A 14,433-nucleotide genomic window follows, 5' to 3' on the forward strand; every position below is an offset into this window, starting at 1 on the left:
CCAAGAGTGTGTAAATTAGTTAGGAAAGCTTTTCAAGTCTCTTGATGACTGTATTAAATTATGATAAAGAACATTTTCACCGTGCATGCATAATGAATGATGATTGTCATAGATGCTGACTATGAAATCTATGGCTTTAATCTCCAATATTTCAAATTGATATTTCCTTTGGAGTAGCAGTGTTGGACTTCTCACTCTTATAAGGTAGGAAGTGGCTTAATATTGTATGTTAAGGATGTCAAAGAAAATAATTTCAAAGGAAGACTATTGCCCAAGTATTTGATATGCAGGATCCTATTTAAAAGCTGCAAATCTCGATGGGAAGTAATTTCAAACATCCTGCTTGTATTTTAAAACATAATTTATTAGGGAAATTAGGGAATGGCATCTTAATTTTACGGAGAGTTGTAAATGGAAAATTAAGTCCTCACCCGGAATAAATGAGAGTAGCTCCAGGAAAATCTCTAGAGTTGTGCTGATTCATTGCCACTGAAGATTTTTATTTCAGCATTTCAAGTTCATTTACATCCATCCAGTTCCATTTTTCTCGGTTTCTTGTTGCCATTTGCATTCTGTTTTCTTCCTGTGATCCTCTCTAGGGACTATCCTCTCCATACCTAAAAGACAAACACTGGAGCCATCTTAAAAATAGTCTGCATGTTTGAAGAACAATCTCAATTATATCTTTCCATTTATTTTGTTTTTGTTTTTTGTTTTTTTTGGCCAAAAAGCTGTTGCCAGATTTTCTGGCCAAAACGTTAGCATCCGTGGAAAGATGAGCTCTACATCCTGAGCAACATTCTAATCGAAGAGGGAGAACGCAGTTTTGCCAGGTCATAGCCTATGTGGATCCCTTCACGTGTCTTGAGTGGGCAATGAAATCAAAACAAGCATTCTCTGAAGCCCTTTGGGCTTGAGATCAGCTTTATCTCTGCATTTGCGTTTTATCAAAGAGCCTGGCCTGTCAGCGAGACTGAATGTGTGTCTGGTTCTCTGCAGCGGATGCCTGTTACCACTCCCGCATCAGCTGCATGTACCCGTTTAGATGCACGGAGTGATTTGCATTGCCCTGTTCCTTGCCTCCTGGGTCACTGTTTTTTTTCGGTCCTGGGGGCAGTGAGCTGCCTGTTGGTGTGACAGACAGACGGATATTTACTGTGGGCTCCTTCAGAGTTTTAATTCCCCATTTGAAGTTTGAACTCTAAATGTATATATAAAAAAAATCAGAATACAGAGGAGGAATGAAAGCAGCAGATCCAGCGCATAAAAAGCGGGGGACTAGCAGAACGCTAGCTGAAGGCAGTAAAAGGCAAACAGCATCCTCTCTACAGTGTCCATCTGCTTGATAATGAAAGGCAATGAAGATAATAAGACTGCCTGCTCTGTCTGCTTCTCTCTCTCTAACGTGTCCAGACCACTATTTAGCAGATACAAGTCATATAAACCAAAACACTCAAAAGCACAGCTTTTTCAACAAAGCTAGATCGAACTCCAGTATTTCATGGTACAACATTATATAAAACGCTGTTCCATATAAAAGTCTGCTGATTATAGAAGTTTGCTAATATGCTTCATTGTGGAGAGCAAAGACGAAAAGTGATAATAAAATAGGGAACCAAATAGTGTTTTAGTGACCATTGACCTCAGTTTTTACTCACCCTATAGTAAATACCAGGCAGCTCACGAAGGGAGCAAGTTGAGGATCCTTCAGTCGTTTGAGCTTGAAGGTGTTGGCCAAAACAGAAATGATGCTTATTTTCATTGGCGTTTTTCATGGGAACAGTATTTTCTCTGAGTGAATATTTTCTATTCAGTCCCGTATTGAAATCAGAGCTATGTTTTGCCTCTTGGAGACTACCTAGCTATTAAATATGGAATATATTTATTCTAATTAAAATAAAGCTCCTTACTCCCTTTCACTTAGATACACCACTGTTTGTATGTTTGGCTACTTTCCTCAGGAGAGGAAAAGACGAAATGATAAATCAAAAGTGTTTTCTGTATTGCGCCTCTGCCCAGCCCCTTCACTCTGCTTCAGCACAGGCCCAGTCAAGTGTCTGAATGTGTTCAGACTGAATTGTAACCTTGAGGTCTCAGAAATGGGAAGGAGAATTGCAAGTGCTGATTAACAGCCAAGATGCCACTAAAACAATTTTTATCTTTTGTTTTCTTTTGTATAATAGTATTATATCAAAAGAATGATTTTTGAAATGCAAATTCTTGTAGTTATATAGAACTCTCATGCAAAAACCAGAGATGATTTAATGTACTGATTCTCAAAGACATTTTTTAAACTGGGTTCTTGACATACTTGTATAGCTTCCTCTCAAAACCTACCAAATAGTATAGCAGTTATGACAGTCACCTTTAGAAATGAGCTTACCTCTTTTTCCTTTTGCACTCCTCTATAATGCCATATTAACTGAAAGACTCGTTCTTTACAATTTGCTAAAGCATACAAGGAGCTGCTCACATACAGTAAACTATAGTGTTTGGAAATGGCTGTTGCTCAATGTTGCTGAAATAGTTCAGGCCACCCCAAAACCATTTTTCTTTTACCTTGTCCCTTTCCATGCCTGCTTGTGTATCTCATTTTTCTTTTCTGTCTTGTGACAGATCTTTGTGTTATTACATATTCGTTCAGCTCCTAAAAAAAGCAGGAACATTCTGGGTTATTTCACGGTTTGGAGTTTTTTATTTGTTTGTTTGCTCGTTTCCTTTCTTTTTTTGTGTGTTGAGCGCCATCAGCACTTGCTAAACTCCTAGGAAGGGTGATCTGTAACACACTAGAGAAGCCGATCTGCTTACAAGGCTGAGTCATTAATATGGATCAAAATGAGCTGAGGAAAGATAGCACCTAGAGTTAATTAATTCATGTAGCTGAAGTGAATGTGTCTTCAAAATATAAATTAAACAGCAGCTAATAAGAAGATAAGAAATTTTACTCCTAGTGTATGTTTCAGTTTTTTCTGACAGATAATGTTAGCCATTTAAAAGGATGCTGAACTGGATGTACCACTTCTTTGTTTTGTGATGGCAGCGTGTGGCCTTATAGATGTGTTTTCAAAATCCCCTTTTCCTTAAAAAACAAACAAACAAACAAAAAAAGCTAACATTAAGTATTTATCTCAGTGTTTTCTTTTAGTATTAATCTTCTCATGTATCTTCTCTTTTTCCTGAATCAGTCAGTCTTTTTTTTTTCTCTTATAGGGATACAAGTATGTCATCCAAGAAGGGGAATGTTGTGGAAGATGCCAAAAGATCGCATGTGAGGAGCAGTTGTTCTGGTCTCGGGGTGATGCAGATGCTCGTTTACATGAGGTAAGGCAGTGGTGGTGTGGGCAGTTGCTCTTCTAGCAGAAGTGCCCTCAAATCATTTGTATTCCAGAGAAGGGGGGAAAAAAAGCACATACAAGTTATTTCTTTTAAGGCAAGCAATGTTGAAAAGCGATGTTCTTTTGTGGGGTGATTTAACCACTTGGTTCTGCTAATAAGCAAACTTTCCCCTCTCTTTTTAGGCTCTAAAGAAGCAATCTTGGTATGCAAAATTAGTAATTTCAAAAATGATAGTCCAAAAGAATAATGGGATAGGATGCTTGTCAGGCTGAAGGTTATTTGTTTCAATTACCCCAATTAATTTATATTACTCCACGGATAGTGGGCAGATTGGGTAGTGGATTGCTTGAATTTCATAATCCTATTCAAATAGGATATCCTATTTGGTACACACTGAAATATCAGAAGTAAATGGGGACAGAAACATGAATTATTGTCCCTTTGCTAAAGATGATGGCTCCAGGTCAGATCAGACTGCAGTGGTCCAGGCCACAGTTGTTCTCTGCTCAGAATAACGGTTTATTTTCAGCAGCATGTCTCGTCCCCTTGAATTCCTGCATGTCTGTCCCAAAAAGTCCAAAGGGAAATGAGTGCGTACAACTGCCATTTTAAATGTGTTGCAGATACCCTATGACTCTGGAAAGCTCGGTGGATACTGGTTTCTTTTCTTGCCTTCAGGTTTTAATTCCTTCAGGCTGTTCCTTTTGTTCTGTCCCTAACCCAGCTGACCGTGGTAAGCCTTTGCCTAGGCCAGTAGCATTAAATTGCTTAATCCTATGTGTCAGTTTGCATTCAACAAAAGAAGGCAGAAATAGTAAGTTAAATATATTTAAAATAATAGACCTTCTCACCACTCTTTTCTTCCCAAAGTGTTATTCATTATAGTGTTTCTACATTTATATCTACATGTCACTGGGAAATATGTGCTATTAATTTTTGATTGTTTCTTTTACAAAGCCAGTCAGCTGCCTTTTAAAAAATGCTAGTGTACAATTTTTCAGCCTACCTCTCCCGTGACTTTACCAAGGATATTTCTTAATAAGGTTCAATATTATTCTCTGTTTCATAAAACAAGCCTTCAAAAGTCATACTTTAATGTCCCACCATGTCTTACTGATTTCTGTTATCCCAAATGAATAACAGATTCTTATATTCTGCTGTCTCTTTCTTGCTGTGTACTCTTTCAACTCTTCTGTGATTAACATAGAAGTAACTATTTAACAAGTGAGAGAAAAGTATTCATTTAATTTCTGAGCAAACATGTTTGACTTTACTGGAGTTGGGGGTCAGATTCTCATATTCACTATTCTTGAAAAGTATTTAAAGATTATTTAAAGTGGATTATATTTAAGTGGATCACTGCCTCAAAGCGTTGATCAGCTCCTCCCAGCATTGAACAGGAGTTAGATCTTCTTTCTGGCATGTGCTGATGTATTTTCCCAAGAATAGGGCTTGAAGTTCCCACCTTGTCTGAACCATGGGTGGTTATAACCGACTGGGCCATTAACAGGATCCAGTCTCTTCTATGTTTGCAAACCTTTTCTAGTCAGTAACTTATTGCCAAAATCTCCTCCAGGCTTAGTAAAGCTGATTTGCAGGAGATTCCAATAGAAACAGGGCCAGCTTTGCTACAGCGCAATGAAGTACAGCCATCTACCAAAAGCAAATTTAAAATTAAATCTAATTAAGATTCCATTATCTTTTTTACGTATTATTTCACCTGCCTTTCTGTTTTTCACTTAAGGCTAATCCTGTAACTCTTAAACTCTGCAAAAAAAGCAGCACTCTTCTCTATAAACTGATTCTCACAGTAAGGATTTATGGAGCACTGTTGAGTGACAAAATGTTCCTGGGGAGGTCAACATGCTTTTTGTAAACCAGCACATTGGTTGTGGTTGTCCTTCCTTTATCTGGTGGCACAAACATTGTTGTGTACTGTTAATCCTTTTACAATTTCCTGCCAGGTTGGCACAGAGTGGCGATCACCATTTGATCGTTGCATTATCAATGAATGTGTCCGAGTGAACAATGAGGTTTTTGTACAGCAAAAGAACATTTCTTGCTCTCAAATGGACGTGCCTGACTGTACAGAGGGAACTGAATTACGCTGCGACCAAGTAAAAGACTGCTGTCCTTCCTGCAGATGTGGTAAGGTTTCATACGTGACAAGTGGAACCACTGGAGAATTAATCAGCTGAAGTGTTGATCTCCTGTTTCTCAGTAACAATTTCAAAAGTGTGTATTATGCAAATATAATAATAATTTGAAGCTCTCCTGTGTAACTTAGGCATTGAGTGCAACACCACCTGCTGCTATTACTTCCTCTTTCAAAGTGATGTTCCTTGTCTCCCTTTGGACTCCCTTTGAACTACCTGTCATGGGTCCTACTTACCAATGCTTCAGGGAGACATGCCAGGCTAGATCTATACTAGCAAATTATGGCACTTTCCTATATTGTTAAGCAGTTAAAATGGTTCTTGACATGCTTTTGGCCTAGGAAGCTTAGTTCTCTCCCAAACACTTTGCAGGCGCAGTTCAGGAATTAGAAGGTTTCAAGGTCTGCTCTGCGCAGGGTGTTTGCGTGCAGCCATGCTCTCTTCTGAGCATCAGTGAGCATTGGGGTCATGGCTGTCAACTAGCACAGACATGGGTCACTCTATGCCAGCTGACCTCAGTCTGAGAAGACTCCCAGTCACATTTATTTGACAAATATATATGCAGTCACAGAGTAAGCAGCTAGAAGTGGGAGGAGGAGAAGTAAAGACTGTGAATTGCAGGAAACCTATTAGTGCCTCTTCTGGGAGAGAGAGGCTTGAACTGAAGGGGAAAATCCACATTGTACCACGTACTTGGAAAAAACAGCTCAGCAAGGTACGTTTGAAGGTAGAATTCAGGATAACACTGGCAAATTATTACCTTTTAAGTTATAGTCTAAGAGGGCTAAATTGTGCCTCTTTATATTGAAAATAGATCTAATGGCATAAATTGGAACTATAATAAGTCAAAAAAGCATATTCATGGTTTATTAAATCTAAATAATGGCATGGTAATGGTAACACTAAATGGCATATTATCTTCTTTTTCAGTACCCGTGAATGGTTGTCTTTTGAATGGCACTGTTATTGGGGTAAGACTTGATTCCTATTATTTCATATGATAATAAGACATTTCAGTATTTTAATGAGCATTTGTAGAGCACAAACTTGCCAGAATACCCATAAGCTTACAGGGCAACTTTGTTCAGTCAAAATCTCTGCAAATGAGATCCTACAATAAAAGCAGTGGTAAGGGGCTCAGCAGGCTCTGTACAGCTCATGACCATGCCACAGACTTCCTATATGACAAATAATATCTCTCCAAAAGGGGGACAGTATTGTTTTCTTATCTTGAAAGGAAGTTCGAGAAAAGTGCTCGGGAACTGTGGTAGTCTGGGCTGTGTGATGACTCGCAGGCTACCAAACACACAGGAAACTATCTGTGAGGGATGATCTCAAAGGTGATCCTTGCCCACTTCAGGGAAGGAAAAACTTCCCTTATTTTACCTAGAGGATAAGACAGATTAAAAAATGATGGAGACTCTTGCTCCACCTTTGTGGAAGGAGAGGTATCCCTCTTTGGCTATTAGCAGAAACAGAAGAGCTGAGCTTCCTCACTGTTTGACCTCTGCCCCCTTTCAGATCCCTGCTAATATGCCCTCAGAGGAAATTTTTTCTCAACTGCATATTTAATGCATAGATTAAGATGTGTTTAGCCCAGTCCATGACAGTGGGAAGGACTGGAGTTAGGCATCTGATCTCATTTATGACAAATTTATCTTTGGAGAGCTCTCTCAATTATCTGTTGTTTCCCTAAATCCATGTTCTGGCAGCACCTCTGGTGTCAAAGGACTCTAAGTATTCTCACCATCCTCCAGAGAAACAGGTCCTTTTTACTCATTTAATCTAACTTTTAATCCATGTATTCCTCTATTGTCTATGCATTTCTTCCTTTTTCCATTTATTTAGAAGGTAAGTTTGCCCACATCTCTTTAGACTTTTGAGGTATGGCAGAAAGAACCTTTCTCCATTTATTTCTTCCGTATTCATTTTTTTTCATATTCTGTAGGCATAAGCTTATCAGTTTACTAGAGCTAAGGCCTGGCCATGAAATATTCTTCATTCTGTACTGGAATTACTTCCCTGTAGAATTAAATCCAAAGAGTAGCTCTGATTTTCTGTCAGAACATTTGGAGAAGGATTGTAAAGAAGTAATAATCCACTTTCTTTTTGTCTCCTCTATTTGTCTCCTCTATGGTATGTTGCCAAAACTCATTGTGGCATTTTATGAAGTTATAAAGACCATACTTGTAGAGAATGTCATACAGTTTAATAATTGCAAACTCCTGCCACCTTCTGTTATCCAGGATATGTACATATGTTCTATGTTGTTTTTTTCTTTTTTAAAAAAAGCATCTTTCCAGTTGTATGCTGTTCTTTCATGAACAGAACCATGTAAACAACAAATTTTTTTTTCTTCCAACAAAATGCTTACTTGGCCTGTCAGGAAAAGTCTTTCTTCTATTTTCAAGTTGTTTGAAATATTTTAAAATATTTTAAAATAAAGCATAAGCAAATTTTGAAAAAAAATATCATGTTGAACACAAAACCAGAAGTAGCTCTATTCTGAAGATCTAAAGTATTTCAGCTTCTTAAGTATTGAGAAACACTCCTCTCTTAATAAAGTTTGCTCAGATTGGCATGAATTCATGAACTGTTTTGGTTGATATAAAACTGCATTTTGATTCATTCGTGTTTGTTATCTGGTTCTATATAAATGTCTCATAATTTTAATATCGTTTTAAAAATGTATTATTGTTCTTCCTGACAATTGGTCATTTTATCAAACACGGTCTGCGCAAGAAGACTTTGAGGGTGTTGGTAGGTCCCAGCTGTTGCATTTCTTTTATGCTCTTCCTTCTGCACAGGGTCAAGCATTACTGAGGTTAGCATTCAAACAGCACACTATGCCCAGAATCTTCTCTAAGGTGTAGAGTAGTAAATTTGGGCTGAGATGGAGCACAGTGGATTTTTGGTATGGCTTGACCTTAAGCAGCAAAAAATGTAAACCTCGGAAGATTTCTAAACAAAACAGCTATTTTGATATGGAAAACAAGAGAAAACAGTTGGGGAGTTACATTAGAACTTATCTTAAGTTAATGGATATTTTCTTTTGACCGAAAATAGTTTTATTTAATTAATAGTTCTAAGCAAATTAGCTATATATCTGAAAATTTTTGAGCAGCTGGAACTACCATGCCTTTGTCTGACATGACTTTCTACTTCAGTGACTGTTCCAGAGTTCTGGTCAGGAAGGAAGATGTGGTGTCCACAGAAGTTTATACTTCCTGGATTTCAAAACCTGTATTCTGGGAGTATGATCCTTTAAGAAAAGGTTTTGGATTTCATTTCATATCAAGGGAAAACTTTGCTCCATTAACTCATTCATTGAATAGTTCCAAATTTTGAGTCTTTTACTGCAGTTCTGTTAAAATGACTGTGTCCTTAATCCCTTTATATTTTTGTCTTGTATCTAGTTACCAATATTATATTCCAGTAATTTGGTGTATTGCATTCACTCCACTGTTCTTAACAATGCTGCAGGCTTTAACTGCAGATTTCCAAGCAGGTGGTGTATTTACCAAAAGGATTATCTGTATCACTCATCTGTTTTCCCAGGCTTTTACTGAGTAGCATATTTGAGGGAGATCTGAGTAGATTTTGGCTTTAGGCAGGTTATTTTGGTTACGTTGTCTAACAATGTGTTAGCAGGTGTTGACATTTTACATTAACTTAGCCAAGAGAACATGATAGGTGTATTATATGAAGATAGGAAGATATATCAATCCATTATTTCACTCAGTTCTGCCATGCTAAGCTATATCTGTTCACAGAAATACATTGTTAAAGGCTATTTGCATGCTGATACCCAAATATATTAAATAAACATCATAGAACTAAGCTGTGATGCAAACTTTAGATCAGGGTAAGACCTTCCCCCAAAGTTTCAAGGCATTTGGGTATGAGAGTTGGGTTTCAAACGTATCTCTAGAAAACTTTGCCCTAAATTTCTGCTCATGATAACAGTGATTTTAGTATAAGCTCAACTTTTGCTGTCCTTTTGTATTAAGGTCCAGTAGGCTGGAATTTTAGAACTACTAGAAGATCCAATGAGGGTATCAGCTGTAATATCAGTTGTAACTTCATAGACAGTTTCTTCATGATGCAAAAGCCTAGAGCTACAGAGGCATTTTGTGGTAGTCATTTACTTCTAAAAGCCCGAACAATATGTGATTATGATAGTAAATAAAACAACCCCAAATACATTTTGAAACGTGTCACCCTGATCGGGACATCTCTCAGATCTGCAAGGCTTTTTTGTCTGTGTATATGTCTGTATGGACAAGGTAACCAGTAGAGCAATACTGGTGTCAGTGGGTTGAATGACCTTGTAAGGCTATGTAGTCTGTACCAGGACTGTCACTGTGACATCTGAATGCTTCCATTGTTGAGTGTGAACAAGAAGTCTAGTGTTTCATGTGACATTTGCTATCAATTCCTCTCCCACAGGGAGAAGTTAGGAGTGTAGCTCCATGCCTGCTGCATCCATGCCTGGCTTTTAACCCCAGATTAACTTTTATAGTGAATGTCAGGTCATTAAAATAATGAAAATGAAGGGTCCTGTGTCAAGGTCTCAAGCTTGAGTTGTTAAAATGATGGCAAGAGCTTGGTCTGAGAAGTATCTTTTTGGTCATCAAATCCAGTCTTGCACTGTTGCTTGCAACTCCATCACAGAATCCCAGACCACATTAAATGATGGGAACCTCCCTGCTGGTATAACTACCTCCATCACATTGTTTGTGGAGGATCTTTTTTCTAGACCTCCACAAAATAAGAAAGAAGTCATTGTTGTTGGTACTTGATCAAAAACCACTGAGCTTGAGGAGCTCTCCTGTGTTGGGGAGTGTAATCCTGTGTAGGAGTGTAATTAATATTCTTTATTCAGAACATTTGTCCATCAGTAATTATGTGGGAGTATTGGCTCTGAATTACCCATAAGTCCATTACCTTTACACTGTTACTTTGGCCAGCTCCTTGTTTTTGCTCCATTTGTTGGATGAGTGTTTACTAGTACAGAATAGGAAAAATGGGAATTTGAGAATATGCAAAATATGTTGCATACCAATCTACAATTAAAAGGAGAATTCCTGTCCCCCAGTGAAGTCAACAGTGAAGTTCCATTGACTTTTGAAGCAGTATTCAAAGATTTTATTCATTTGTGATATTCACTGTCTATTTACTTTATTTATTAGTTTTTAGAAGTTCTTTGTAAAAATATTTATTTTATTCCTCCCATATTGTCCATTTAACCATACTGGTTTAGTATTTTAGGGTTGAAATGAAGAGTTATGTACTTGAGAGGCAGAAAGACATTGTATTTAGAATTCATTTATATGCTAGGCATCCAAATCTGTTACTAACTCCAGATCCTGCTGTTTCCCATCTAATAGCCTGGCATTTTCCACTCTCTGCATTTAAAATGACATTTTTATTTGCTTTGAAAGGTATTTGGATCCAGCAAGCAAGGTGTTGGGGAAGGTCTCAAGAAATCTGAATTCTGTGCCAGCTCAGACACTGATTTGCTTGTAGCTATGGACAAGTCCAGTTTTTCGCTCAGTAACTTTTTTTTTCTCCTTCAACACATTGTGAATTTTGAGGTTTTAGGGCTCTGGATGTTCTAAACAGTAAGATAAGGACAATAACTAGTAATTTCTGTCCATGAATTGCAGGTTGTAGTGACATAAGAACAGAAGACTTGTTGGCAAACCTATTTATCACCCTCAGAAAAAATGAACGGATGAGAATCATCTAACAAAATCTTTCCCACCACTTTCAAAGATTCCTTTCTTGCTTTGTAAGCAGGGAAATAAGAAAAAGCAATGTTCATTTGCAGATTTAGGAATTCTAATGGGTTTACTTGAAAAATGGCTTCTGGAGAGTGGGGTCATGGGTTTTCTCTTTTCTTTCATCTAGAATTGCAACACAAGATTTAATGAAACAGATTTAACCTAGCTAAAGTTGCTCATTTATTTGAATTTTGATAAAGAGACTGTTACAAACTGGTTCTAATGTTTCAGGCATGGAGGCGCCTGATGGTGGATCAATGCACAACGTGTCAGTGCTCTCTACAGTCAATGTCTCCTCAAAGATATGGTCTCACATGTTCAAAATTCAGCTGTGAACCGTGTCCAGTGGTAAGTGCAAGTGGTCTGGCCGTTCTGAATAAGAATATGTCTGATGTTAAGGTCATGTCACTCACTGTATATAATCATTCATGTTGTGCACAACTCTGGGACCTGTTTCATTCCTTACAAGTTTTTCTGACAAATCATGGGCCTGTGTTTTTCTTTCCCTGCATTAGATCATATGTATCAAATGCAATCTAAGTCCTCAGTGTAGGAAAGGAGGTAATTCTTCATAGTACTCAGGTCCACAGGTACATTCACTTGCATGTTTTCAGACTGCTTACCTTCAAGGCAAAATGAGGTTTGATACATCGTTGGCAACAGGAACTGCTGTGTCTCCTTTCTTACAGTGTTATCTGTCTCTCCTGAGACTGGCAGTTCAGCCAGATTTCCTTGCTTCAGGGCTTTCATACAAATATTCCAAATCGCTAGTAGCTGAGTTCAGTATTTCTGCTTGGTTCCCAGCCATGTCCTACATGGTTTAATGGGATTGTCCCCATCAGTTCTACTGACCATTTTGTAGTCTTTGCTGCTGCTTCCACCATCTTCAAGGAATGAACTTGGCTGGGAAAGAGAGAGGCAAATAGCTCCCTTTTTCACTCCCCTAACCAACCATGACTGCCTGACTAGTTCTGCTGAAACATACAGCTTTCTCTCTTAGCTCAGCACCAATACCTCAGGTAAAATGAGACTTAAACAAATTGGAGAAGCTGGCTTAATCTTCCCTGTCCCAGGAGCACAAACCAGCAATTAAATTTCACAGAACAAGGTTCAAGGGATCCTTTCTCTCTTGGCATCTCCTGGAATAGGGGTGGAGGCCAGCAGACCCAACCCAACCAAGAGCCTGTGCAATTAGTGACCCTAGCATCAAAAAGCCACCTCTCTATCAGGATCATATAGGATCCCCTGCTAATATCCAAGAGGGGCATAGATTGATACAGTCCTTGCCTGGGAGAGGCAGAGTTTTGGGGAAGTCTGTTTTTCAATCCCTAAGTAGAACTGGGACAATGTAGTAAGTGAAGTTTTTGTGGTTTCATGTATACTAATAAATTAAGAGTGAGATTGTAGGCTCAAGTTTCAGTTTCCAATCAGTTGTGTTGATTACTTGTTCGCAGTGTTTCAGCTAGCCTATTCTAACTAGTATCTTCCAAATAATGCCCAGGCACAGGGCAGTGGTTAGCATATACCAAGGACTGTTTCCAGCAGACATTGTAAACAAGGCCAGTCTGTGCCAGGGGGAGAAAGCAGTGCAGACATGCATATATGTCCGAGATGTACTGCTCCACTTGTCTGCAGGGCCAGAAACAGCCCTAGCTGACCCAGTTTATTTGCTAGTATAGATAGACGTAGCTTGTGACAAAAAAGGGAGAATCTGTAATACTTTGGTGTGGTACTGGACCCTCATATCACCCCTCCTATAAGGTAGGATGATAGATACAGACTCCTGAAAGGAAAATATATGACTAATCTTGGTACTGAATATATTTCTCCCTTTTACAAAATCAACTTATTAGATCAATGAAAACCCCCCAGAGACACTGGAATGCATCTGTGGCCAGGAACATCTATGTATATGTATGTTCCCACACAGACGTACACACACATTAATTCTTGTTTTTCAGTATAAGAAGCCAGCTGTAGAAATTAAAGGTAGAGGAATCAGTAAAATACATGGTAAAAACAAAAGGAAAATAGTCCACTCCTGCTTCTTTCACCACCCACACAATTCCCAAACAGCCCCTTCCCTCGCTTCTTATGGCCCCCAACCCCACCTGGCCCTAAAGTATAGGCTGAACATAAAACCCTGAAGAAAAGTCTGTTTCCAGTTGGGTCTATTAAGTACTATGAAATTGTATGTAGGAAGTGTGCACCAACCCAAAGGAAGTTTCAGCTATAGGTGTGTGTATCCCTTTGAAGCTGGCATAATGAATCTGTGGAGCTTTAAAAAAAAAAAAAAAAAAAAAAGGTTCAAATCAGGTATGGAATGTCTTCATCTCCCTAAGGCCGGTGGGATTCACACAAATATTCTGGATCTTAGCACATTCTGTTCATCAGTGTCATTTTTTTGTCATTTTACCATATACTTTAGGTGCTTACATTTTGCTAGCAGAGCAAGTTCACCTAAATAACAATGAACTGTGTGCTCCTCCAGTGATTTAAAGATCACCCCCCTGCTCTCTCCAAGTTCTTTTTTCAGAATATGTATAAAAAACATATGGATAACATGCATGCCTTAACTCAACCAGAGTGTTTGTTGTCTTAAAAATGTTCAGCTCATCATGAGCAGCTGTTGGCTATATGCAGCAGCTAGAGACATTACTGTGAGATACTTAATGTGTTTACTCAGTTCATTTCTGTGTGTGTGTTTTTTTTTTTTATTTCCCATTATCCATTCTGTGCCTTTCTTCCTCTCCACCTAATGCTGCTCACTCTCCCATGCCTTCTTCCCTGTCACCATTTTTTTGTTCCTGTGCCATTTGTCAGGCCCTGTTATTCCTTCCTTCTGCCCTTCTCGTGTTTTTTATTTCATTCTATTGTACTCTCTCTGCTGCTCTTAGTTTCTTGTTTCATCAGCCCATTTATCTTTCTTTCTTTCCATAATTCAGATTTTCCATTCTGGCCTGATTCTCCCCTTTCCCTGCCCCCTGTTTACTGGTTATTTTGCCCTTTTCTCCTACTTCAAGCTTTTCAAACTAATTTTGCAAGTTGCACTATGTAGTATTCATTAGCTTTGTAGAGAAGGTCCTGCCTGCTGCATATGAGAACTGTATGTCAAACACAGCATTTTAATCCGCTCCCTACCCCTTCTACTGTCA

General features: G+C 38.5%; 1 protein-coding gene across 1 annotated transcript in view; it reads left to right on the forward strand.

Moving 5' to 3' along the window:
- VWF (von Willebrand factor) overlaps positions 1 to 14,433 on the forward strand; it is a 173,542-nt gene that overhangs the window by 149,060 nt on the left and 10,049 nt on the right. The window contains exons 46-49 of the mRNA XM_026102396.2: positions 3,211 to 3,321; positions 5,301 to 5,484; positions 6,423 to 6,463; positions 11,510 to 11,626. Coding sequence (XP_025958181.2) covers positions 3,211 to 3,321; positions 5,301 to 5,484; positions 6,423 to 6,463; positions 11,510 to 11,626 — 453 coding nt within the window. The remainder of the gene's footprint in view (positions 1 to 3,210; positions 3,322 to 5,300; positions 5,485 to 6,422; positions 6,464 to 11,509; positions 11,627 to 14,433) is intronic.

The sequence above is a fragment of the Dromaius novaehollandiae genome, chromosome 1 (assembly GCF_036370855.1).
Source record: "Dromaius novaehollandiae isolate bDroNov1 chromosome 1, bDroNov1.hap1, whole genome shotgun sequence".
In the NCBI taxonomy this organism is placed as follows: domain Eukaryota; kingdom Metazoa; phylum Chordata; class Aves; order Casuariiformes; family Dromaiidae; genus Dromaius; species Dromaius novaehollandiae.